We start from the raw sequence: 27,150 nt of genomic DNA, 5'->3' as shown, positions 1-27,150 counted from the left end.
TCATGCGTGCAAACCCATCTCCCCTGAGGCCCTGCAGCAACACCCAGCCTGCTGGCCAACCCCACTCACCAGCCCTGTTGGAGACGTTGATGCAGTGGTTGCGGTTCACATCCAGAACCAGGGGGAGGCTGCAGAAGCAGTGGAAGGAGCCGGCTGTGTTCAGACACTCGCCATTCACGCAGGACATTTCATTCTCACACTCGTCTTGATCTGCAGCCACAGGAAGGCAGAGATACCCTTAGACTGGCAAACGAGGGCACCACCCCAACCCATGTCCCAGGGAGTGCCTCTGCCACCCTCGTCCCCCACCTAGGGTTGCCAACTTTGTAATATCTTAAAACCGGACACTCCAGCAGGAGTACCGGAACCTCCCCTTCCCCCTGAGGGCCCACCCTTGCCCAGCCTCTTCTCTTGAGGCCCCGCTTCTGCCCTGCCCCTTCCCCCTGAGGCCCCATTCCCCGTTCGTTCCTCTTTCCCCCTCCCTCTGTCGTTCACTGCTTTCCCCCGTCTCCCCGCTCCCTGCGTGGGTCAGGAGGGACTCGCCTGAGGAGCCGGGGTTGAGAGCTGCAGCCACTTGAGGCAGGTAGGGGGCGACCCCAGCTGAGTAGGGGCAGGCGCAAGTGATGACTCGGCCCCTCCCCCGTCCACAGTAACTGGACTTCGGGTGTTCGCTCAGTAGATCTGACTGGTAGGGTTGCCAGGCGTCCAGTTTTTGACCAGAACGCCCAGTCGAAAAGGGACCCTGTTGGCTTCGGTCAACACCGTTGACTGGGCCGTTAAAAGTCTGGTTGGCCGCCTGCAGCGGGGCAGGCAGGGTGCCTGTCCAGCTCTGCCCAGCTCCCAGGAAGCTGCCGGCATCTCCCTCCAGCTCCAGGAACCATGGCCAATGGGAGCTACAGGGGCAGAGCCTGCAAGCAGGTGCAGCATGCAGAGCCGCCTGGCCATGCCTCCGCCTACGAGCCGAAGGGAGATGCCAGTAGCTTCCGGGAGCCGCTTGAGGTAAGCGCCACCCGGAGCCCACACTCCTCATGCCCTCCCACGCCCCAACCCTTTAACCCAGCCCTGAGCGCCCCCCACATCGCAACCCCGTGCCCCAGCATGGTGAAAATGAGCGAGTGAGCAAGCAATGGAGGGAGGGGGAATGGAGTGAGCGGGGCCAGGCCTCGGAGAAGAGGCAGGGCAGGGGCAGGGCAAGGGCGTTCAGTTTTCTGCAAATAGGAAGTTGGCTACCCTACTGACCTGACATTGTCAGGTCCTCTTTTCAACCGGACTTTCCGATTGAAAACCGGACACCTGGTCACCCTACCCGCACCTTGCACACACACACTGTGCAAGGGCCCCAGGCAGCGCCTCTGCCACCCCCAATGCCTCCCCCCCCCCCACACACACACACAGTGTAAAGGCCCTGGGGAACGCTTCTGCCAACCCCTACCCATATGAGAACCCAGAGGACACTGCTCCATAACACTGCTAACCTCACATAACATGGGCACCAGCACTGCTACCACCCACACAGCAAGGGCACTGGTGCCACATAAGGACAGAATGGGCCTGCCTCCTGCAGTGAGGAGCGGAGGCCCAGACAGAGGGAGGGAGGAGCCGTCCAGAGGGGAAGGGCCATCTCACCCACACACTCGAGCCGGCTGGAGTCGTAGAGATAGCCAGAGCGGCAGAAGCACTTGTACCCTGGCACCGTGTTCACACAATGCCCATTCCGACAAATCTCGGGGCCGAACATCTCACACTCGTCTGCATCTGCCAAGAGAGGGGGCGGGGGAGGCTGCGTCAGTCACGTAGGCCATGTGCCTTGCGGCCAGCAGCAGGAAGAGAACCTGCTCCTTCCATCCCAGAGGTCGACATGAGCCAAGGCTGGGGAAAACCAGCTCAGCAGCTAGGTCCTGACCTCAGGTAGAGGGGGGATCGCCTGTAGGTACAGCAGGGGCAGGGAATCACCATGGGCAAAGTGGGAATAGGGGGAAGTCGTGGGCCCAGGGTTCATTACGGACACTGCACATGCAATTCCCTGAGTCGTGCAGACAAACAAGTTCCACAATTATATTTTTAACTGGTTTGAAAATCCAGCCTGTGAAGCTAAAGGGCCAGAGCCTGAGCCAAGTCCACACTCCAAACCCACAAGCTTGGAATCCAGCTCGGCAACCAGGAGGAGAAAGAGCTAAATCTTTACAGACTGGAAGTCTGGTTTACAAACATGTAGAACTCAAAAACGGCTGCATGGATTCTGCTGAAACTTCCCAAAAAGCTTTGCCTCTTGGCTGGAATCAAACCTGAGAAGTATCGGCCCAGAAAGAATTAGTTTGCCAGAGTTACTGGCAATGGGAAAAGGGGGCTTCTCATGGAAAGGGCATTTCAGTCTTAATACTAGGAGTTTTTCCACACTCCTGCTATATTGAACAGTCAAAAAAGCCACGTTTGTCAATATTGTCTCAGAACCTCCCACCACCGACGCTGCTGGATTTAGGGCCAGAGAGAGCCATCCCAAAGGTGTCCTGGGGAGTTGCTTCTCAGTGCAATGCTGTAGAGGAGTGCACTCACTTCTAGAGCACTTCCTCATGGGTAGGGGTGGCATAGCAAGCTCCTTCCCCATCAGGCCCCCCCTGCTGACAGCTGTTCCGGCCCTGGGGTGATATCTCTTCCTGTAACTTCCTGGCCCTCCAGCCAGGTATTGGTTTCAGTCCACTCCTTCCTGGGCAAGGAAATCCCACAAATGACAGTCCAGTAGTTTCATTCGTAGTGTAAATGGCATTTCACTAGAAGCGATCCGTAGCATGCTTACAGGTATTGTAATGAATGCAATGTACGTAATTTGTAGTGCCTGGGCTTGTATTAAATCATATTTTTTAGGTTCTGATTTTGATGCTGACCGGTAAGCTTGGCAGCCATAGTCTATAACTGTTCTGATTAAGGCTCTGTATACCATCAGGAGCATTTTCTTATCTGACCCCCAGTTAGTCCCAGCAAGACTTTTAAGCAGATTAATTCTTCCTTTAATACAGTTTATAACACTGTTTCACAAACGTATTTGATCGGGCCCCCCTTCTTTGTGTCTGTAGCCGTTTACACCTCCCCCAGCCCCAAGTACATATACCACAACCCAGCTCTGAAGGCAGCGCTGTGCCAGCAGCACAGAAGTAAGGGTGGCAATGTGAAAAGTGGTATTTGTCAATATCACTTTTCACAGCAGACTTAGTGCCCCACTGCCACCCTTCTGTGCTGCTGCTGCCACCCCAGGGCTGACAGCCGGAGCCCCGCTGCCTCCAGGTGAGGGATTTGGTGGGGGAGGAGAGCTTGAGCCTGGGCTGCCTCCCGGTGAGGGACTGGGAGGGGTGAGAAGATCCTGAGCCCGGGCTGCCTCCCAGTGAGGGATGGGGGAGGGGGGGCAGCCAAGCAGTGGGCTCTGGCTGTTCCCTTTATCCCTGCCTCTCAGGTGTGCATGGCCCTTCTGCACGAGCCCCAGCCACCCGGGGCTGACAGCCGGAGCTCTTTAATAAAAAAAATAAAAAAAATAAAAAACCAGCTTGAGCCTCCCTTGACACATTTCTGCGCCTCTCTTGGGAGACCCACCCTATCGTTTGAGAACTGCTGGTTTATGAGATCTTTCCAAAGTAATTTAGTATCAAATGTTACCGCTAAGAATTTGAGCCTTTTAATTCTATGTATTTGTTCTTCCTACATATACAGTTTACATTCCCTTGTAACTTTCCTTTTCGTAAAGATCAATGGAAAGCATGAAAGCCCCTGCATTTCCCCAGTCAGAGGTCTCTCGTAACTCTTTGCTGATTCCCTTTTCTGCCACCTCAATATTCCTGCTTCTAAGCCACTGAGCACAGTCATCTGCGAATACAGAGCGATGCCTACCTTGGCACTTATCAACCCAATCTTATTTAACAAATAACACTTCCCTGGGGTGTGCCATTTTTAATGTTGTATATATTAGATATAACTTTCCCAACTCTGACCTGTATGGTCCTTTTACTCAAAAATTCTCTAATCCATCCATACATTCTTCCCCTTTTCCGTAGTGCACCTACTTTGTACAACTAGCTGTCCCTCCACAGCATGTCATATGACTTCTCAATATCTAGAAAGGCAGCTATCATAAAACCTTTGTCCTTCGGACATGTTTGTATTTCAGTTCCTAATTTAACAATGTGATCAATAGTCCATCTTCCTCTCCTAAAACCACTTTGCACCTTACCTATGATGCCATTGTTTTCCAAAAAGGAAACCAATCTTTCATTCACCATTCTCCCCATAATTTTATCCAGACAGGATGTAAAGGCAATCGGTCTATAGACATCCACTTTTGTGAATAGTTTGCCTGGTTTTCATATTGGAATTACTACTTCATGTTTCCACTCTACCAGAATAACTCCTTTTTCCCCATTTAGTGTTATATAATTCCCAGAGAACCCATAAATTGCTTTCAGAGAGATATTTCAACATTATGTTAAATATATTATCTTTACCCGGGGAGGTATTCTTGCTGATATCAATAGCTTCCTCAGGTTCCCATTCAAAACCATTGATTCAGTCTAGTATCTTCATGTTTACCTCAACTACATAATAGAACATGGCTCTCTTCAATGAATTGTCTTTTAATCTGGTGGAAAATTTAACGTTGATTTCCATCATTACTCATCCCTTGGAAAGTTTCTGCTAAAACTTCTGCTTTCTCATTATCAGAACTTGATAACCTTGTCTTGTGGCTACTCTTAGGCTGTGTCTACACTACGGACCTTACAGCAGCACAGCTGTAAGGTCTTCTGTGTAGCCGCTTTATGCCGACAAGAGAGCGCTCTCCCGCCGGCATAATTAAACCACCCCAAGAAGCGGCAGTAGCTATGTCAGCAGGAGACACTCTCCCACCAACATACCGCTGTGCATACCGGCTCTTTTGTCTGTGAACTTTATGTCGGTCAGGGGTGTGTTTTTTCACACCTCTGGCTGACAAAAGTTTTGACGACAAAAGTACTAGTGTAGGCAGGGCTTTAGTCTGAATTCCATTCATTCTTCTAATTTGCCTGTGAATTTCTGATGTCGTGGTATCTTTCTTTATCCACCCACAGGACTTCCTTCAACTCTTTCTTTGATTTTATTTTTTAAAATTCCTTGTGCTATTGTCTTACATCTTTTATATTTCATTCAATCTTCACTAGTCACTGTGGTTTTCACGTTTTTATAGGCTTTATTCCTTTCTTTACCCGCCATTTTGCACTCCTCATTCTACCATACAACTGAGTTTTGAGTTTGGGGGGTACTTCAATATCCGAGATATGGCTACAGTAGCTGCTGCTATTAATTCCATTATTACATTATCATTGACATTCTCTGTCATCACTCACACAATGAGTATTCACAAATTCCACCCATTTACTTGTAAACAGCTCCCAATTAGCTTTCTTAAGATTCCAGGTGGGTAATTTTCCATTATTTTAACCTTACCTTGCCCTTGAAAATAATAAGTATAGGGAAATGATCACTCCCCATTCCTTCTTCCTTATATATTTCCCAGTTACATTTAATTGCAGTATCTGCTGTTATAATTCCCACATCTAAATAGGAAAAACTACCATCTGCTGCATTAAATCTATTTGGGGTGTCATCGTTTAAAACCATTAGATTGTTTTCATCCATGAACTTTCCTAACTATGCACCATTTTTATCAGCTGGCTTTACTTCCCCACAATTTTTATCACTATTTAGGTCACCACATATAATATATGGTCATTTAGCATTCTTCACTATTTCTTGTAGCTCCAAACTTTCTAATTTCCCATAAGGGTTGTAGACTTTATAAATCCTTACAGAAATATTTCTCTTCTGCATGGGGATCTCAACAACATTATATTCTAGGCTTACTTCCTCATTCTCTACTGCTATGTAGCTTAATCCTTCCCTTATGAAAGTACAAACACCTTGTCCTCTTCCTAGTTTTCAGTCTTGCCTAAAGGAATTTTAAAAGCAAACTTTCCAAGCAACCATGTTCCCTGGATACATATGAAATCTGGTTTAGTTTTCATTTCCAGGATATTTTCGTTTAGTTCTTGACCATGTAGGATCAGACTGTGCACATTCCAGCAAAAGACTGAGATCTCCATACTAGTCACGTTTCACCATTAACCTCATTCAAAATTACATGAATACGGTCCATTGACAAATTGCTAACTTATAAGTATTTTTCTGCTGCCTTTGCTACAATATTCATTTTTTTCTGATTTTTCCCCTTGTTTGTGATGTACAATTCAACTTTTTTTTCTCACTACGAGTATATTGTCACCTATTCTTTTTGCAGTGTTTATCATAGTCTTTATCGAATAAGGCTGTGTCTGCAATTCCTCTTTTCCTGGGCTGATTGTCTCTTCCTTCTCCTCCTAATGCTTTGAGAGTCCCCTTACTGCTGCTACATAAGGCATGTTATTAACAATTTTTGTCTTTTGTATCTCAGTAGCTTGTCTTGCTGCAATACATCCTCTATATGCTGGACTGTGATTACCACTGCAGTTACTACATTTGGCCTCTGTCCCTCTTATACAGTTTTCATAGGAATGCTCTCCTCCACAGTTACTGCATTTCATTTTCCCTTCACAAACATTTGCGACATGCCCATGCCATTGGCACGTATAACACCTTAGGGGAGAGGGGTATATGGCTTGGTTCTGAATATCTGAAACCCTAGCGTTACTTTCTCAGGTAGAGCCATCCCTCAATACTACAGCTGTTGATGGCTTTGCTTTCTCCTCCTGGTTTACTAATTAGTTGCTTACTTACTAACATTTTATCTTCTCCTGTGCTTTTGGTCTTCTCATCACTGGTCAGCTCTAATGGCCTGCCATACATTACCCCCTGGTAACTTATTTTAACTTTCCCTAGCATTTTACTTTTTATATCCGCTTGTTCTTTGTTTTTACATTCAACTAAAAGATCCCCATCTCACAGCCTCTTGGCTCTTACAATATCCCCTATGCTTTTTTTTAATCCAGTCAGCTACTTTCAAAGACTTAACGTCACCTAATCTTGTTCTTTGACTAGTGATCTTACAATTGTAGCATTTTAGTTTATTTCCTTCCTCAGCTTTGCTTTTTTGTTGATATCATCACCTGCTTCTGCTTCTATTCTTTTCTTTTTTCCCCCTACTTTGTGTCCATTCTCTCTAATAGACTCTTCTTCAATTTCCAGAGGGACTTCATTTGATGTCAGAAAATCCTCCCTCCCTCCAGCCCAGCTCCCTTCTGTGTCAGATTTCCTGCCTTTATAGCAACCACCGACAGCTTCTCCTACCTGGGACTCCTCTTTAAGTGAGCCCGGCCTACCCTCCAGGTGCAGCCAGTTAACATACTTGGCCTCTCAGGCCCACATGAACCCATTCAGAGCCTGTGTGGGGTACAGACGACTGTTCCAGTAGCTCAGGCCCCGCAGAGAGAAGAGAAGAAAAGGTGCTGGTACCTGTGTATGACGTCTGTCCAAAGAGCAGAGTCCCTTCCACAGGGATATAGCCCTTCCCACTCGGGCAGATCTCACTGTATTCCACTGCAGACAGGAAGGGAAGCAGGCAGAGAGAAAAAAACCCAGGAATAGGTATTATGACTAGGTTGGGACACAGTGAGCATGCTATTTGCTCTGATCTGCGTGAGGAGAGGGGAATGCTGGGGACGGTGCCCTACCTGTGCCCAGGATAGGGCAGGGATGGGTCTCACAGTTGTCCCCCCAAGCAGCCCCCTCGGTGCAGCAGCACTCCTCCTTGGTGGTGTTTTTGGCCAGGACGCTGTCACACAGCTGGACGTCGCTGATGTGATAGTAACACTCCTTCCGCTCTGAGCCAGCGGGACGTGGTGCTATGGGCCGCTCAGGATCCCCTGAGAGACAACAGAACACAAGAGATGTGCAACAGAAGGCCTCAATGACATGCCAAGCTCCCAGCCTGAGCTCTGGAGCCCTAGGGAAGGTCACCCCACATCCAGAATCTCCCATGATGAAAACAGGGCTGGCAATGTGGCCTCCCTCGCACGACTGTTCAGCCTTCAGAACAGATCCCCACAGGTGAGATCTCACCCACACCCATTCATGGTCAACAATGCCCAGGCAGCACCTGGCTCCTGCCCCAGCGAGATCTCACCCATGCCAGCTCCTGGCTGGCACTGCCCCATTAGCACCCAGCTCCCGCCCCAGCGAGATCTCACCCATGCCAGCTCGTGGCCGGCACTGCCCCATTAGCACCCAGCTCCCGCCCCAGCGAGATCTCACCTATGCCAGCTCGTGGCCGGCACTGCCCCGTTAGCACCCAACTCCCGCCCCAGCGAGATCTCACCCATGTCAGCTCGTGGCCGGCACTCTCCTGCCTCCGTGTCGTACTCCTCATGGTCACTGAGGCACAGGCACAGGAATGATCCCTCCACGTTCTCACAGAGCGCGGTCCCACACACGGCTACCATCAGTTCACATTCATTCACGTCTGTGACACAAGGCAAAGGAAACGGCTTGAGGGCTTCCGCAGTGGGACAGTGCATCCACCTGAGTCCTCAGAGTCACGGATGCTCTTTGCCCCAGAGGGGCTGTGTATCAGTGTGTGTCCATGATGGGAGGGAACGAGCCCGTGGACAGACTACACAGTGTTGAACACCAAGTGGACTCCCTATCCATGAAATGCAGGAAGCCCCTTCACCAGGAGCATTTAAACCTCACCTGGACAGAGTGCTGGGAATAGATCCTGTCCTGGCCCCCCGGAATGGACTAGGTGGGGTCTGACAGGGCATTTACTCCTCCAACTGCTGCGATTCAGGCACACTCCACTGTAAACACCCAATAATCGACCCCTTCACCATTCACCTGCAGCTCCCTCCCTGGTGGAAGGTATTTGCCTCGCCCATTTTCGATCCCCCAAGTGAGCTTCTCTGACCTCCAGGGGGCCCTGTGTCCATCTGCTTGAAAAGGGCCTGTCCTGGAGACTCACCTGGTGGCCACTTGCCCCTCCTGCCCCTGCTCATAGCCCCACTCACCTGTGCACACCTTTCATTACTAGGGATCCTGAGGGAGCCACAGGGAAAGGATTTTTCCCATCCCCCGCCGGGAAGGGACACCCCCACTGAGATGTGGACAGACTGATCCGTGCAGCACAAAGGGTGCAGGGCCCCATGCGCTGGAGAGTCAGGCACAGGCACCGAGGCAGCATGAAGGCATCGGGCCAGAAGCACTGAGTGACTCTTACCCACGCAGTCCTGGCCTGGGGGCAAGTTCTCATAGCCACTGTCGCAGAGGCAGCGGAATGAGCCATCCGTGTTGTCACAGAAGGCGTGGCTCCCGCACAGCGTCTCGTTGGCACATTCGTCTATGTCTGCAGGAGAGAGGAGGGCCTGGGTCAGTGCAGAACCTCCCTTCTCCAGACCATCCCCATCACACTCCCAGAGCCCTCCCACCTGGGTCAGCTCCTGGGGATCAGGGGTAGGCAATACCCAGAGCAAAAGCTCTCAACCCCTGCTGCCGCAGGATCACAGGGCCAGGCCTGCCCTCCCCTCCCTAATTTGCAAGAAGGAAGGGGAACAACTTAGCACGGGGGAAGAGTCACCATAAGGGCAACCTCCAATACAATTCAGTGCTCCAACTGGGTAGAGATGGGATGAAAAAGTATACAGGGGACACGGGCAGAGCTGGGGAATTAGGGGGACAGGCGATATAGATGGATATAGGGAGGTATATGGGATGAATATGGGAAAGTATAGGAGACAGGAGAAGTGCAAATGGGTATGGGGCCATGGGCAGGTATAGAGAATATGGAGATTATTGACAAGGATAGGGGAGTTTGGGTTAATACGGGATAGAATAAGCTGAATATGAGGTGTTACAGGCTGGTATATAGGGTCCTATGGGAGAATGTGGGAGCATATGGGGGCCATGAACACAGATAGGGACTGTCCTCTCCTGCTCCTGACCTCCTTGCTGATCAGTGGCAGACTTGCACTTTTTCTCCTTCCTCAGTTCCACACTCTGACCCATGGAGAGCTCTGCCTGCAGCTGTGCAGAGCCTGCTCCCCACACACATAGACCCCACAAGCACTCAAACCCTGGCTTTATGACCTCTTGCGCACAATCAGGGGCTTGCTGGGACCCCCACCTGCCCATAACTACACCCGCAGACCTCCCCAAAGCTGGGAGGAGTCAGGGCTGCAGGGGCTGGTTCGCCTGGCAGAGGGGTGACCTTGCAGGTGCACAGTGCACCCTGATACCCCTCCCACTGCTGCATGGGGCATGAGATCTCCTCACAGCAGCTGAGGAAGCTGCATGTTTGCAGCTTGGCATTGTCCGGACGTTAAGGAGCGGAAGCTGAGCTCGGATGGCATTAACCTATGGCGTTAGCGGCAGCGCTGGGCCCCGGCTGGCGACGCCTCCCCCTCGCACAATCTTATGAGAGTTTGGGGGATTCTTTAACGCCACAATAATTCCTTTGTAGTGTCACCTTTCAATGCTGCCCTTGGCTGGGAGCCCTAAATCCAACCCCGGGGCTCTGCAGGGGGGGGATCTCCATGCACCAACCCCAGAGACAAGCTACCAGCCTCTGTCAGAGCACAGCTCATCCAGCAGCTCCAGGGAAGCAGCTAGGCACAGCCAGGAACCCCAGCAGGCTGCTGCCTTTTGGGGAACTCTGTGCTGCAATACAATCCTGGCCCTGGAATGGACTGTAACCTCCCCAGGAATCTCCCCGAGAGGAAAAGCTGCACAATGCAGCGTCTGTTACCAAGTGCCAAGAAGAGAGAAGTCTAGACACAAACAGCCAGGAAAACAAGCACTCAGCATTATCTACGTCTACGCTGGCCAAGCACTTCCTCCTCCCCATCGCTAACCGGGGACATGACCACAGGCGCCTCCCTGCTTCTGGCTTGGGCAGCAAGCTTTATCCTCAGGATGCCAACTGAGCCAGCCAGCCCCCCGCCCCGCCCACCAGGAGAGAGCACAGATCACAGCAAGAGAGCACGCAGCGGTACCCACCAATGCAGTCACCCAGCGGTGTCCGGTGGAAGCCAGGCTGGCAGCCCATAACGCAGCGGTATGAACCCAGGGTGTTCTGGCACCTCCATGTGCCGCACACAGCGTCCCCGAAATCTGCACACTCGTCCACATCTGTCACCCGGTGACAACGGACACAGAAGGAGAAGGGCAAAGAGATGGGACAGTCAACTGGGGACCCCACAACCCCACTGGAGAGCCTTGGTGTGACCAGACCTCAACCACACTGGGGGCCTGTGACAACTGCCCCCACAAATCCACTAATGACCTGATACTAGGCCCCCCGACCCACAAACCCAATGTGGGCCCTGGGGCCCTCTGTCATGGCACAGCTAGTGGGAGAACCAATGAAGGGGCAGAGGCCTCGTGGCTCTGGAGCAGGAGTGAAGTGACGAGTGTCAGTGGTACTTTAAGTAGAGGCGTTCCCTCTGCGTGAGGAAGGAGACCCTCATACGTACGCCAGCGATCTGGGGAGAGCCCTGTGTTCCCCTGAGACCAGCGCTTACCTACACAGTCATCAGTCTCCTTCGAGTGCATGAAGCCATTTTCACACAAACATCTGTAGGAGCCCTCCGTATTGAAACACTGGCCTCGCAAACACCGGGATTTGTCTGCACATTCATCCACGTCTGGAAGAGACGACATGATGAAGATCAGCACAGAGGCTGTCCGACGGGTGTACACTGGTCCCTGCACAATAAATACTATCCACAGTGGACAGAGACCATGGCAGAGGGGACAAGGGACCACAGCCAGGGAAAGGAGAGAGCATAGTCAGGGGCAGGGGAGAGCCCAGGGGAATAGCCAGGGGGCACAGTTGGGCAGGGGAAAGCCCAGGGGGAGAGCCAGGGGGCAGGGGAAAGCCCAGGGGGAGAGCCAGGGGGTGGTCAGGGGCAAGGGAGAGCCCAGGGCAATAGCCAGGGTCCAAGGCACATTTAGCTGCTGACATTTCTCCCAGTCCCTCACCTTGACAGCTGACTCCCCCAGCCGCATTTGAGAAGCCAGGAGCACAAATACAGAAATAGGATCCGTGGCTGTTCAGACACTCGCCATTGGGGCTGCAGATCTCACTGCCCAGGCACTCGTTCATGTCTGCAGGAGAAACATGAGTTAGCGCCACACAATTGGCTGGGGGCAGATGGCAGGAGGGCCCCGCCCCCAGCCCGCACAGGGCAGGCCCCGGGAGGGTTTAGGGTCCCATCCAGCCCTCTCATCGCAGGTACAGGGAGTGCGTCAGTGGTGACCTCATGTTTGGTTAATGCTCTGGGGCAGCGCTCCAAAGGCTGGTCATCCCAGGCTGCACTGCAATCCCCCTGCATGGGTAGAAATGGGAATTCCCAGCAGATGCCCCAGACTCCATGGTGGGGTCCAAAGGGGAACGGAATGGACAGGCCCTGGCGGGGCTCGTACCTTCACACATAGTGCCGTTGAGCAGCTCAAATCCAGGGCGGCAGTGGCAGACGTAGGAGCCCGGTGCGTTCAGGCACTCTCCTCCGAGGCAGCTAACGGTGGGGTCTTCACACTCATCGATATCTGCCCAGGCAGAGAGGCACAGAATTATGAGTCAGGACCAGTGCGGGTGCGCAATGAGCAACTGCCACAAACAAACAGAGGCCAAGGGCAGCAGCAATTCAGGCCTCTGACAGCCGCAGGCAGGTTAGTGTTCAGAGACCTTCCTGCCTGCTGAGTGCAGAGGCCCTGGCTGTCAGCCCACAGTGCGATCCTGGGGCTGCCTACAAGGAAGGATCCCGTCAGGGGACGCCAAGGGGAGAGGCTCTATACAGCTCTCGAATGCTGCGATTAGAGGAGCTACAGCAGCACCTTTTCCAACGCTCCCTCAAACTCTGGTGCCTTTTTACCCATGGATCCCAGATCGGAGCTAGTCCTGCCTTGGCAAACCAGGACCAACCAAGGAGGTTTTGCTAAACCAAACCCAGGCCCCAGTCTCCTGGGCCTGTCCCCAAGTTAGTTCAGTACTGGGCACCTCAGTGCCACAAACTGGAGGGAAACCAGAGAAGAGCCATGACAAGGATCATGCTAACGGCACAAGAGTGTATGTCAGTGAAGTGCCCCAACACCCCCAAACACCCCATCTGACCCCACTCTCCTGGTGCCTAACCCTTCCCCGACAGGCGCCCCTCATTCTCTCCTGGCTGTGGAAACGCCCCACCCTCATCCTCCCCAGCCATCCCTTAAAATCTCCTGGCCCTCCCCCAGCTGTCATCAGTGCTTTAAGAGTTTCATTAATAATGAAAGGTTGAAGGAACTAAATCTGTTCCTTTGGGCTAAGACATGGCTGGGGGACAAGCCAACAACCTGCTATTACCTGCAGGGTGTAAGCTCTAAGGAGAGCTCTAAGGAGAACTCTTTGGGTGATGGTACGGGTGTGTGTGTGTAAGGAGGGATGGGATGACACTAATGTAAGGTCTGAGGCCTTTTTCTGCAGCCACATTAAGACAGCAGTAGCCACGAGCTAAAAAGCAGAAAGTCACATCCTCACATTCCATCTAAATTACATTAAACCAATGACATATCGGGCTGTTAAGAAGGCGATCCTGTCCTAATAGTACCCACCACCACCAGATAAAGAAACAGATCTTAAGATATTTAAAGAAAACTTTGTTTGATAGCATTCTGTCTGGCAAGGAATCATTTTTGTGATTGTGAAATCTTTACTTTATTGTTTTGCCTTTATGGTCCCTACTTCTCTATTGTTTATCTGCATGGTTTCTGTCTGGTTCTTTGATTGTTTCTGTCTGGGCCATAACTAATTTTGCAAGATTTAAATCAACTAAGGTGGTGGGGTATGATTGGTTAAAGAATTGTTTCACAATATGTTAGGATTGGTCAAAGAATTATTTTGTAGTACTTTAGTTTAAAATTATTGTTTAAGACAGTAGTTCTTGCCCAGGGGTACACGTACCAAATGGCACACTCAGAGGTCTTCCAGGGGGTACTCAACTCATCTAGATCAGTGTTTCTCAATCTGGGGGTTGTAGCCCCCAGGGGGGTCATGGGACGGGCTTAGGGGGGTTGCAAGTGCAGGGCCAGCATTAGGGGGCAGCAAGCAGGGCATTTGCCCAGGGCCCATGCCACAGGGGGCCACACAAAGCTAAATTACATGCTTCAGCCCTGGGCGGCGGAGCTCGGGCTTCAGACAAGGCTCACAAGTGAAAAACAGGCTCAAGTATCACACTGAAATGTACATACAATAGTTGTATTCCAATTGATTTATTTTATAATTATATGGTCAAAATGAGAAAGTCAGCAATTTTTCAGTAAGTGTGCTGAGACATTATTGTATTTTTATGTCTGATTTTGTAAGCAAGTAGTTTTTAAGTAAGGGGTACGCAAGACAAATCAGACTCCTGAAAGGGGTACAGTAGCCTGGAAAGGTTGAGAACCACTGGGTTAAGGTACAGCTAAGCAGGACTCAAGTTTAACTATATAAACTGGGGTCCAAAAGGAAGTTCTTTGGAACCAACTCCAGGACACAGCCCAAGATCAGAGCTGCCAGACCTCAACACCCTGCCAATCACACCGTGCAGAAGCTGGAGGAGCCCCGGGCAACCTGATCCTGACTGGCCACCAGGAAAAGTTTGTCGTCCTTATTGGGAGCATTGTATGCTTAGCGTGTGTATTCTGTTTTGAGAACTGTTAATAAACAGAGGTTAAGAATATTACTGTGAAAGGCTCTTTCACTGGTAAATGGTGCCGCAAACCCACAGAAAATTACACCCTGAGCCCTAGGAGCTGGGTAAGGGTGGGGGTGCCTAAATTAACTGGGTTACGCCTGGAGTCCATGGAAGAGTAAAGGTGGGGTGCCCTAGAGTGTGCAGGTAACACTAAGGGAAATGGGCTTCCAACTCCCAGCATGACCATGTCCACCGTAGAGAGCCAGCTGTAGCCTCGGCCTCACCTGGGTCTGTCACCCTGGACTGTCCCATTCACCTGCCTCTTTTGGAACACAATTCAGCTCAGCTAATGCATGCGGGAGGCAGCTCTCCACCCTCCCACAGGGCAGCGAAAGCTCCTTACTCCCACCCTTGCACTGGTCCATCCAGGGGAGGTGTGACGCTCCAGGCCCTCAGAAGGAAACAACATTTCTGTTACATTTTCAGTCCCCCGAGCCTGCCAGGCCCCGAGTGCAGCTTTTCTGACTGTGAGAAAGCACATGAGTCTAAGAGGACTGATTCCCCGTCAGTACCAGCCTGCGGGCTGCAGAGGGCACCAACAACATTCCCCACCTCCCTTGCTCTGCCTGTTCCCATCACAGAAGTTAGAGGTGGAAACATTGAGCCTGAAAGCTCCTCAGGGCAGAGCAGGGACCGTGCCTCTGCTATGTGCCAAGCGCACGGTGTACGCAACAGAGCACCATTCACTTATGCCTTAGGGCAAGATTACTCCTACCCAAGGGTGAAAGTAATTTAAAGGATTTACCGGTATGCCGGAGCCCTGAGCAGGGGCGTGGCCTCAACCAGAAGAGGCGTGGCCTCAACCGGAAGAGGCGGGGCCTTTCAAGATTTAAAGGCCCTGGGGCTCCGGCTGTGGCTGGGAGCCCCAGGGCCTTTAAATCACCCCGGAGCTACCAGCTGCAGAGGCGGCTGCGAGCCCCGGGGCTCAGGGGCGAATTAAAGGGCCCAGGGCTCCAGACGCTGCGGCGCTCCAGGCCCTTTAAATCACCGCGGGAGCCCAGCTGCTGGAGCTCCAGCAGGGATTTAAAGGGCCCAGGGCTCCCTGCAGCGGCCGGAGCCCCGGGCCCTTTAAATCCCCACCTGAGCCCGGCTGCCGGAGCTCTGGCGGTGATTTAAAGGGCCCAGGGCTCCCCGCAGCGGCCGGAGCACTGGGCCGTTTAAATCACCGCCGCGGAAGCCAGTCCTGTCCGGCACAGTGTACTGGCTCTTGCCGGTACGCCGGACCGGACCAGCTTACTTTCACCTCTGCTCCTACCACACTCAGTTCTAAAACATCCCTAGCTTCCATCAGTTCCCTGGCAGACGATCCATGCCCTAATTCATTTGTTGTAAGCCATCCCAAAACCCTTATTGTTCTTCACACACAAAACCCAAAATCTAGAGCTATGGTCACCAATCCAGCAGGGGAAGACTGGAACAGTTTCTCCTGGGGTCAGTCACCAAACACTTGATAACATTCCCTCAGTGCTCTCTCCCCCAGCTGCTTTAGCAGCGAGCATGGGGAAGTGACATGCCGGGAAAGACCCATCTAAGGAGGGAGTCACATGACTAGCCCGCAAACGGAACAAAATGTGCAATCCTTCCATCCCATCAGGAGCATGGAAACTTTACCTCATTTTCCTGTGTGTGCCTCAGGCCCAGCTGTAAACCTAGAGGAAGAAGAAAAGTAGCCAAGCCACCTTCTCCCTCTCCAGGAGGAACCACCAGACGCAGTCTGCCTCTGCCCATGAGTTTTACCCCAAACAAACAGTCGGGAAGACCCCCAGTTAGTGGGTTTATTTACCATCTGTATGCTGGTGGTTCCCAGGTGCTCCACTGCCCAGCCATGAGAGAAGCTACTGTTCTCCCTCACTAGCTTTTCATGCCATGCTCATCACCAGGGGGTCTTTATCAAGCACCTTGGACTACATCTGCACTCTGCCTGCTGATCCATCTCTGAAGGGCCCTTCTCCACCATTCCAGCCATCTGAACTGCTTCTCATAACAAACAACAAAACCACAAAAATGTTTCCTTCTTTGCCCTCAAATGTGGGATTTCTCTCCAAAAATATCCCTGCTGAAGACCCATGACAGGCACTGGGCCAGAGACAGATTTAAGGTCCAATATCTTGGGTCCGAAAGGTGACCCTGATACCAGCAGAAAGGTGCTGGGGGAGGGTATCCCCAGTGCAGGGTATCAGGCATTAGGAGATACAGAAATTCCATTTTAGGTCATTTTCATAGGGGGGTCTAAACAATATTAGTTCTATTTTTTCTTCTCCTCCGAGGCCTATACAGCTAGGAGAATGGGAGAAACAAATAACCTTAAATTATCTCAGTCACACTCCTAAGGCAGTTTTCCTGCAGAATATGTGGCTGATCCAGAACCTACGCTAGTGCAGCTGGGTATAGAGGACCGGTTGGCAGGAGTCTCTGCACACCTCACCTGTGGCTCTGCCACTCCTGGGTAACTTAGCAACATGAACTCATGTCCTACACCACAATTTCACGTACCCACGACAGAGCACAGCCTTAGAGACACACTAGAAAAAAACCCCGCACACAAGTTACAAGAGGGCCTAGGAAACGGAACAATTAACAACCACAGGTTTAGCAGTTACTAGGGAAGTCTCGAGTTCTGTTCCACAAGGTCTGCTGCAGTCTGACAGATCTCACTGTCCGGGAGTTTCTGCTGAGGCCCAGCGTTCGCTTTCCCTTCCACAATTTCATCCCAGTCCTCCTGATTCATAGAACCATAGGGTTAGAAGGGACCACAAGGGTCATCTAGTCTAACGCCCTTATTACTTTTATTGGTGGTTATTATTATTGCCAATAACGCTGCAAACACTTATCCACATGCTTACCATTAAGCACTTGAGTAACCAGATCCCTATTTAGCAAAGCGCTCTCAGGGCCTGCACCTAAAATTTAAGTAGACCTAGTAATGCTGCTCAGGGCGTACTGCTACCGCCCAGCTACTACAGCAATAGAAACCCACCTGTGCTGCTGTAGCGCTTGCAGTGTGGAAGTACCCTAAGACAGAGAGCGGTCCTGGTGACTTCAATACCACCACTCGCATGCATGAAGTTAAGTCTGTGCTTCAATGCTTTGTTGAACTGGGGCCTTTATTACTTCATCACCCTTTTGCCAGCTTTCCCTCTTTCATTGGCTTGCCCGTGTCTTGTTAACCCTCTGCCTGTTTTTGTTTTGTTTTTAACCCTTGCACCACAGGCCTAGATAATTCCTCTCTGCCTTGCAGTTTATACCCGGCAGACATTTATAAACTCCTCCCAGGTCCCCCTGTCCCTGGAGTTGAGGTTTAGCCAAACTAGACAGGTTTTACTCATTTCACACTTCCCTACAGTTAAGGCTACCGTTTTGTCATGGATATTTTTAGTAAAAGTCATGGACAGGTCATGGGCAAAAAATAAAAATTCACGGAAGCCATGACCTGTCCCTGACTTTTACTAAAAGTATCCCTGACAAAATGGGGAGGGAGGAGGGTCCAGCACCCTGTCCTGCTGCAGTGGCTGGGAGCTGTGGCCCCCTCATCCCTGCCCAGTGGCTGGGAGCTGGGGGGATCCCCCAGGGACCTGCAGGGCTGGGAGCTGAGAGGGGGGCCCACCACCCACGGGGGCAGAGAGCTGAGCTGGCTGCTGCAGGAGGGCCCCCCGCTGCCAGCGGTGGCTGGGCTGCTACAGTGCCCCAATGTCACAGAGGTCTCTGGAAGTCACAGATTCCGTGACTTCCACGACCTCTGTGACATAATCGTACCCTTACCTATAGCTCAGCCCCCTGATCACCTTGGTTGGTCTTCTCTGAACTCCCTCTGATTTGCCAATATCTTTCTGATAAAAAGGTGTCCACAATAAATGCACCAGCGCTGCACAAAGTAGGACCTGGCTCTTCCCCCTTGGCAGAGACACGAAAGCTCTGTGCCTGCAGCCCAAAGGGGCCCTGTTTGCTTCCACATTGCATCAGAAATTCCTAATTTACGGCCCCATGCCTTTCTCAGCCATTCCGGATTCCAAGCCTTCCCCCTCCCACTGACTACCTAGGCTCGGGGTTGTTTTCTCCAGACATATTAGTCATGTTGTTCTGAACAGAATCCCAATTCTGCTATTCCCTGCCTGTGTTTCTGGTCTCTCTAGGCCGCTTTGTATTACGCTGTCCTCGGTGGGGTTTGCAGCTCCCCCTAAATTAGTATCAGCTGAGAATCTCATTAATGAGCTGGGTACCTGTACCCCTTCCCAGATCTGATCATTTCCTTTCAGATACCCCCTGCCCCTCCAAACACGACGTGCTGCCAACGTGCAGGGCTAAGCTGACCTGACCAGGGGCGTGACACGACCGGGGGTGTGACCCAATCGGGAGCAGGACCACTGGCTTCCAAGTCTGACACTACAGACACACTTATTACTGCCTCACTTGCAGCTACAGCTCCCAGCAGAGGCAGAGAGCAGTCCGGGCGATTTACCTTCACAGGTGAGTCTGTTGGAGGAGAGCATGTAGCCAGCATCGCAGGCTCGGCAGGCAAATGAGCCGTCCGTGTTGGTACAGATTCCCAAGGGGCAGGCAGTCGGTGAGCTGCACTCATCGATATCTGGGGAGAGCAGAGACTGGAACTCCAGCGGGGATGAAGGACAGGGCGCGCCTACTCTGCTCCCCCGCTCCCCTGCCCACCAGGTACTCACAGCCAGCTGGGGGATTAGCTCTGACTCTCACAGACTCCTTTCTGAAGCTGCAGCGGTCCCTCTCTGAACACCTGCAGGCCCCCAGTGACCTCCCCTCGAAACCCCCTCTAGCTCTCTATTGCTCTGCAAAAGCTAAACCGCTGAAGCAGGTTTCCTAGGCAGGCCCTTTGCTCTCCAAGTGGGTCTTGCTGGGATTCAGGGGGCTGTTCCCCAGAAGCTCTCCCGAGTGCAGTGCAGGGAGCTCAACTGGAGCTGCTGCAGGAAGAGTGGCTCAACTCAGGTCACCAGTGATGCAGACCCAGGGCCAGAGACTCAGCCTTAGGGGCACTGATTACAACTGCAGCCTGCAAATGTTGTGCCACAAGCTGGCAGCTTTGCCTCAGCTGGGCTGGGGGAGGCCCAGTGACCCGAGTGACATGCAACATTGCGAGATTCTGCAGCCACAGCTGGAGATCCAGCCCCGGACACCACCAATGGCCTGCTCCTAACTGCAAGCACGTCCTCCCAAGGAATCCAGTCTCCCTGGCACCCGCACATCTCACCCGTCCACAGGAGATACCTTCACACATGCTGCCATCTCTGGACACGGTGTATCCAGCACCACAGGCTGCACAGGAGAAGGAGCCCTCGGTATTGATACAGAGTCCCATGGGGCAGGCGTTGTGGGTCGCACACTCATCGATATCTAAATAAACCCACAAACCAGAGTGAGAGCTGGACAGGGAGGAGGGGCCAAGTCTGAGTACAGGAAGGGGCGGGGCTTCCTCTCAGAGCCAATAGATAAGGAGGGAGAGGGGGTATCCCCACAGGATCTCAGGACCTAGCTACCCTGGTTGGGGCAGGGAGGTACAGGCAGCCAGGCCATGCACTCAGGAATGCCCCAGGCTCAATGGAAACAATGCCTCAGATTTCACTAGGAGTTGGACTAGGTCCAAAAGCATCTGGTAGAGGATAGGATACCTTGGCAGCTCTTCTCATCTGCTGTCACCTCAAAGCCATGGTAGCAGGAACACCTGAAGGAGCCAGCCAGGTTGATGCACAGTCCATGAGCACAGGTTCCCATGGTGAAGCACTCATCGTCATCTGCAAGACACAGCAAAGGGGCCCATCAATCCAGGAACAGGGGTGCTCTGAAATCCCCAGGGATCTCCCCACAACCCAATCCTGCAGGGCGTGGTACTCAGGGTACACACACTAGCCTCTCCTGCCTGCCATTTCCCACAGCCAGCACCTGCCCACAAGGCTTATGTGGCACATTACAGCCCCAGGAGTGCTTGGCTAGGGCTGGAATTGCTGCCATGCAAGAGGGAGTTTCCACAAAGTGGGGAGGGGTCTTGGGGGGAACAGCTCTCGCCTCCTTACCAACGCATCTTCCATTCATCGGCTGGTAACCGGCTGCACAGCTGAGACACTCATAGGAGCCCAGCGCATTGACACATCTCCCTCTGGGGCAGGTGCTGGGGTCAGCACACTCATCAATGTCTGCAAAGAGACCCCCTGCTTTCAGACTCCAGGAAAAGAGAGAGACAGATCGAGTCCTATCCAGAACATCCTCGCAGCTGGAACCACTGTCACCTGCATCTAACCTTCTCAGCCAGCTCTGGCCAAAGTAAGACTGACTGTGACTCCAAGCAGATGGGCTTGATGGTGCATTGAGTTTGGGGCTCAGAAGGAGGTTCTCACGAGTCCCACTTGTCATTCATTGTCTCTGTGGCCTGTTCCCACACCTGGTAGGATGCCCATTTTGATTTTCAATCACTGTGACATGCTGTGTACATGCAGCTGGCTGCAGACATCATACCTTTAATGTACTTGCTAGCCCAGGGCTCAAACAGGGGCAAGCAATGACAGACGCCAAACCTCCAAAGACTAGCACCAGCCCAAGAACAAAACACATTCCCTTTCCAGTCCAGAAGAAGGGGCTCAGGATGGGTCCCACTGGCCCTGACGGGGGAGTGAGAGTCTGAAGGGGAATGAACTTGGGGAGAGAGCTCTCCTCTCCCGCAGCAGGGTGGGGAGTCCCCCAGGCAAGTGGGGGCAGACCTGTGTCAGGGGACTGAAGTGAAAGTGAGAAGGCGCAGGTACCTCAGTGCAGATCTGGAGGGTGGGGGGCGCGGAGAGCTGAGGTTTGCACAAAGGGGCTGGAGCCCCTCACGTACGGGAGGTTAGCAAACTCACCTTCGCACTGTCCTGTGCGGTCCATGATGTAGCCCCTGGCACACTCACAGTGATATGATCCAGGTGTGTTGGTGCACTGCCCCCCCTGGCACATGCTGGGCTGCTCACACTCATTCAGATCTATTAGCACCCAAGGATAGGTCCTGTCAGGGGACTGGGCTCAGCTAAGGATGAGAGAGGTGGCTCTGCCTGTGTGCAGAGCTCTCCCTGTCCCTTTGCCCCAAACCCACTCTGAATGGCCACTGCCCGCCCCTCATTCAAATCCCTCCTGAGAGCCAACCTCTGCCCTCATGTCAATGAGGAGGAATGGCAGCGCCAGGCTGTACTCACGGCCAGAGTCCCCACGGGCCTGTGTCACTCACACCTCCACTCTGCCATGCCCCAGCCCCTCCTTGCTGCTGCTGGTCACCCCCACATGCCAAAGCAGGCTGGAGGCAGTTTGGGCCAGCACCAGGGCTTCCTGTTTGCTTGGCAAAGGGCCCAGCTAATAACGAGCCCAGACCAGCAGTGGAGCAAGAAGCAGGGCTGCTTGCCAGCTGCCAGTGGGTGACGTTCTGCCGAGCTGCCTCCAGCCCTCTCCAGATGCTCGCAGACGGTGCTTGGGACACAGGGCAGGGGATGCAGGGCTAGTTGGGCTCCACGCCACTGGCCTCTGGGTCAGACAAGCCCCAAGCTGAGGGGTTTTCTGGAGGAAAAGCCTTTGCTGACTGACTCTTTTCTGCAGAGTCTTCCCCAGCCTGCGCTGCTCACTGCCCCACCCCGGCGAGAGGCTGGGGGAACGAGCAAGGAGAATGCAACTTCCTCTGCCCCCTCACAAGGGGTCCTCCTAGGGCAGGCTTGGGCAGTAGTGGGGGAGAGGGGGCCGGGAAGCCCATATGAAGGAGGAGGCTGGAACCCCCATTACCCAGGAAACATGTAGCCGAGGGAGGTCACAGGAACCTTGCAGGCAAGGCGCTCCCTGAGGCTGTGGGCGTGTGCTGGCTGGAGCGTCACTTACCCTGACAGGTCTGTGCATCCTGGGAGGCAAGTAGGGTGTACCCCAGGTAGCAGTGGCAGGAGTAGGAGCCCACGCTGTTGATGCAGTGACCCTTCCCAGCACAGGGATCTCTCACACACTCATCATCATCTGGGTCCAGAGCAGAGGAACAGGGTCACCCAGGCAATACCATTAGCCCTCCCATTTCCTACAGACAATGCTGGAGATGGGATGAGCAAGGGCCTGAGGGGACCCACCTCCCGCACTCAGCATTTCCCTCCCCAGGGAGCCTGCTTGATGCCACATGAGGGCCCTGCAGGGACGGGACAAGCCCCTGTTTGTCTGCCATCCACCACTGGAGGGCAGCATTGCCACACATGGAGGGAGAGGGATGATTCTGCCCTTCAGACCTCCCCTGGCTACTAAAACCGGGGAAGCAGGACAGAGAATGATCCCAGGCCGCAGGGTTGTTCTGCTCAGGAGCCAGCCTCTCTCCACATGCTCCGTTTCCTGACGTGGGATTTCTGATAGCCGTTGTCTCCCCAGTGTCCCCTTTAGAAACAGCAGAGCTAGTGACATACCAATGCATCGGGGGAGGCCAGGATGCAGCCGATAGCCAGGGCCACACATGCAGCTGTATCTGCCGGGCAGGTTCACACAAGTGCCTGGGCCACACGGGTCAGGTACAGAGGAGCATCTATTGATTTCTGAGGGAGACAGACAGGGTGAAGTCACAGGCCCCTGCTCCCCAGTCCCCCAGCACATAGTACAGGGCTTTCCCTATTCCACAGCCCCCAGCCCAGTTACTAGCACCACCCCCACATCATAGACAGAATGGGAGACAGCTCTGAGGCCCCTGCACCTCAGACAGCTGGCAGAGCTGGGCCTCAGCAGCCTCCAGCCACGACGACAGGGATGGACCCCCAGTGCCCAAGGATGGAGAGGGAGCACTAATGGCCAGCACCTGTGGGTTGGCCTGGGTCAGTGCGCCTAGCGGGGCAGACATGGCTTCCTGGGGCTCCAGAGCCCTGCAGCTAGGCACTGCCTATCGTCTCTACTTGTTCCTAGCTGGGCTGAGCGAGAGCAGGAGGCTGGGACACCTCTGCCCCAGCCCCTGCGCTGGAAAGCAGGGAAAGCCCATGGAGAGCTAGGAAGGAAACAGCAAACAGGCTCTATCTGGCCTGGGCAAGCAAGCGGCTCCCCAGGAGCCAGTGCAGCCCTGGAACTGGCCACTGGGAGCAGGGAGGCAGGGCAGGCACAGTCACAGGGGCTTTAGTGCCAGCTCAGTGTGGGCCATTCACATGCTGCTTCCCTTCCTGTGGCCTCAGGCCCGGTCTCACTAATCCCAGGGCAGCCAGAGGAAGCAGCTCAGCAGCAGTGAATGCAGGAAGGGCAAGGAGAGGCCAGCAGAGACCCGCACACGCCCCAGCAGTGAAACAATCCCATCACCAAACCAACACACACAAACAAAAGGCTATTGTGGGAGGCGCATTCCACAGCAAGGTGCCTATGCCAGGGTTTCTTCTGAGGGTGCTTTTGGCCTGGAGCAGGGCAGCGCTCCCAGACACTTAGACAACCCTAGAACAACAGAGCTGCTATTATTCATGCAGTAAACAAGCCTCCCCTGGGAGCCACACACTTCCCGCTCCACCACAACTTCCAGATGACTCAACTCTGACTGCAGCAGGGATTGGGCCACAGCCACCAGCGAGACCCTGCCAGTCCCTTTCCTTTGGAGTCACCGCCACCCCCTCTGTGATTTCACTTCCCCGGGGAGCCCTTCCCTCTCCCTTCCGCCCAGAGACCCTGCTGTTCACAGTGCAGCGATCCAGCTAGCCCCACGGTCCCTGTAGCCCTGGGCAGGCACAGCAGACACAGCGCGCACCAGGAGGAGCTGTATGTCAGGGAAATGACACTGACCTATGCTAAACACATGAATCAAAGAGAGGGCTCTCTTGGGTGACAGGTCTCTGCGCCTGGCTGGGCAGCAATGAAGGGCTGTGCTCATTCATGGCATGAACCCTAAGCTTCCCTTCCATGTGATCCAGACAAGGCCGTGTGTTATACAAATTACACAGTGAAGGGCGCTGAAAGCCAAAGCATACGCTCTTGTACCCACTGGGATCTGCCTGGATCCCTCAGCACACACCCAGGCCTGGTGGGATCCACCGGGGTTTGGCATACCAGGGATCCTTGCGGGGGGAGGGCTCTATGTTTTGACTGGGTCACATTTCTCTTTAGGGCCTGCCAGGTGAGGCAGGTAAACCCCATTTAGAGCTGCTGACGAACCTGTGATCTGTGCTGCAGCAGTGCCCTCCCCTGCAGCCTCTGGGCCTGGCTGGGAGGGAGGGCGAGGGAATGTCTCCTCCACTACATCCCCTGCAGATGAGAGAGATGTGAGCACCAGCCTGGGATCACAGTCGGACACAGGAGCAAGTGTCAGCCTAAGCCCTGCCCATGACCTCCCAACCTCTACGTCCCAGCACCTCACGATACCAAGGGATCGGCTGCAGAGCAGCAGGCGTGGGTGCCAAGCCCCAGCATGGAGCCCAGCATCTAGGTTGCTGCATATGTTATACTACATGACATCATGAGACCAGTTGTCACGTGATCCAGCCTCATTCGTGTTACGGCAGAGAAATTTCACAGCCACCAAGCTTGCCGCTGCATGTTGGGGGTGCAGACCCCTGCAACCTGACACCCCCCGCCATGACCCGTAGTGCCCATTACAGAGCCCAGCATGCAGAGACCATGAACGTGGGCAGACAACAACAGAGCCCCATCCACGGGCTGGAGGAACTGCTCTTCCACTACATGAAATGGAGTGTGGCCCCCCCTGCCCTGCATCTCATGGGGCTGCCCCATTCCTGCAGTGCCTGCTGGTTCTGTGCAGCACAGCCCATTTGGAGCGACACAGGAGGAGATTAGGAGGTGCCTATGAAATAAAGCTGCCTTTCCCTGGCCCTAAGGTTATCAGCACAGCCTGAAGCTGCCAGGTGGGCCAACCCTGTCCTCCTTTCTCTTCTCTATTTGCAGCTTATTCACAAGCCAATTGGGCACTTACGCACCTGGGTGTGTGGCAGGTTCTTGGGTGGCATCAGCAGTGCCCTGTGGGTGAGAAACACAAACACAAAGTTTGGCTCTGCCTAGACCGCCCAGGGATGTATTTAGCCAAGGGTAAGAGAGAGGTGAGCTTCCTATTGCCCCATCCTGGCTGCTGGTTCACACTAAGGGTACTGTAATGGCAGGTGAGGCTGCTACTGTGTGGAATGGCTGGAGCCTCAGTGTGCTGGACCCTATACAAAGCATTATGCCTACCCAGGAGCCTTTTAGATTTCTGCATTCAGTTCCCTCCAAGTCTCCTTCACAGGCCGACTGCATAGCTACAAACCTCAGGGCCAGGTATCTGCATTACCTAGTGCCCCAGATGGGAGCCTGGCTAATCTTGTGAGGAGTTCCAGAACCTGCACTGGGCAGGCAATCCTTTGGCAGAGATTTTCCCAGGGACGATCTTCAGAGTGTCAGTGTGGTTTCTCCTGGTTTTTCTGGAGGACCTCTGGGAAGTCCTGGGGATGCCTATTGCGAGCTCTGAATCCTCAACTCAAGGGGCAAGAGTACTGACTCTTTGGCAAAAGACTCCCTTATTCAGGATGTTAATTAGTCATTGGCATTAACCACGCATTAAACACAAACCAAAGCAGTTTCCTATAGTCTGGCTAAACTCCTTCCCCCTCAGTAGCTCGGCTTTCACGCTTTTGGACTGTCATCATTTCACTAATTCTCCAGTCATTAGAGACTCTTCCCAGCCTGACTAGAGAGGAAGGATGACTGGGGGCAAAGGGCTAGCTCACGACTGGGGAGACCTGAGTTCAAGTCCCAGCACTGCCCCAGATGCATGACCTCGGCTGTGTCACTTCATCTCTCCATTGGTGAAGAACCAGTATAATGGGATTAACAGCTGTTCCCTATCCCCCCACGGTGTTGAGAGGCTGAATACATTAAAGATTGTGAGGTGCTCAGATACTATGGCAACGCAGGCCATAGGAGCACACAGGGGAGACAGACTGGACATGGACGTCTGCTGTCAAACTGAAACAACCAAACCAAACCATCCCAAAGAAGCCAACACAACGAAGTGCCAAGCCCCGTTTTTCCCTTCACAGATTACTTTTAAGCTTTATTCCTAAATGACAAGGAGGCAAACCCCAAAATCCTATCGTGGGGCCGGGGAGGGGGGGACACACCATTCTCTCCCAACCCTCATCAATGGGGTGTCAGCTGCTCCCAAGCCCAAAGCATCAGCTGGGGCTTGAATGTTGCAGCTGATCTGCAGTAAATGAAAATGCCTGGCTGTCCGGGTGTTTTCTAACATCCTCCTGCACCTCAGCAAACCCGCCACCTTCTTGATCAATAGCTACTTCCCCTCATTACTCCAACTCCAACACATTCGGTGTTTCCCTCTGGTTACTTTTTTTAATGATCCCTTTCCCACCAGTGAAGTTCATCACAAACATATCCCCACCCCATCATCTGCCAGCATCATGGGCTTGACTCACCTCACTATCTGGAGAATGACCTGGAAAATTAAACACCACATGGTGAATTTCAGAAC

The 27,150-nt window shown here is 53.1% G+C and overlaps 1 protein-coding gene across 1 annotated transcript in view; it reads right to left on the bottom strand.

Annotated features, from left to right (window-relative positions):
* LTBP2 (latent transforming growth factor beta binding protein 2) overlaps positions 1-27,150 on the bottom strand; it is a 113,721-nt gene that overhangs the window by 5,692 nt on the left and 80,879 nt on the right. The window contains exons 13-32 of the mRNA XM_065404166.1: positions 27,095-27,114; positions 25,607-25,646; positions 24,828-24,917; positions 23,120-23,245; positions 22,560-22,688; positions 21,563-21,682; positions 20,747-20,866; positions 20,345-20,467; positions 19,944-20,069; positions 19,168-19,293; positions 12,427-12,549; positions 11,983-12,108; positions 11,523-11,645; positions 10,999-11,130; positions 9,224-9,349; positions 8,327-8,470; positions 7,683-7,874; positions 7,465-7,548; positions 1,627-1,755; positions 70-210 (exon numbers count right to left, since the gene is read on the bottom strand). Of these exons, the coding sequence (XP_065260238.1) occupies positions 70-210; positions 1,627-1,755; positions 7,465-7,548; positions 7,683-7,874; positions 8,327-8,470; positions 9,224-9,349; positions 10,999-11,130; positions 11,523-11,645; positions 11,983-12,108; positions 12,427-12,549; positions 19,168-19,293; positions 19,944-20,069; positions 20,345-20,467; positions 20,747-20,866; positions 21,563-21,682; positions 22,560-22,688; positions 23,120-23,245; positions 24,828-24,917; positions 25,607-25,646; positions 27,095-27,114 (2,340 nt within the window). The remainder of the gene's footprint in view (positions 1-69; positions 211-1,626; positions 1,756-7,464; positions 7,549-7,682; positions 7,875-8,326; positions 8,471-9,223; positions 9,350-10,998; positions 11,131-11,522; positions 11,646-11,982; positions 12,109-12,426; positions 12,550-19,167; positions 19,294-19,943; positions 20,070-20,344; positions 20,468-20,746; positions 20,867-21,562; positions 21,683-22,559; positions 22,689-23,119; positions 23,246-24,827; positions 24,918-25,606; positions 25,647-27,094; positions 27,115-27,150) is intronic.

The sequence above is a fragment of the Emys orbicularis genome, chromosome 4 (genome assembly GCF_028017835.1).
Source record: "Emys orbicularis isolate rEmyOrb1 chromosome 4, rEmyOrb1.hap1, whole genome shotgun sequence".
In the NCBI taxonomy this organism is placed as follows: Eukaryota; Metazoa; Chordata; order Testudines; family Emydidae; genus Emys; species Emys orbicularis.
Note: the sequence above shows the minus strand (reverse complement) of the source record. Positions and strands in the feature narration are given on the sequence as shown.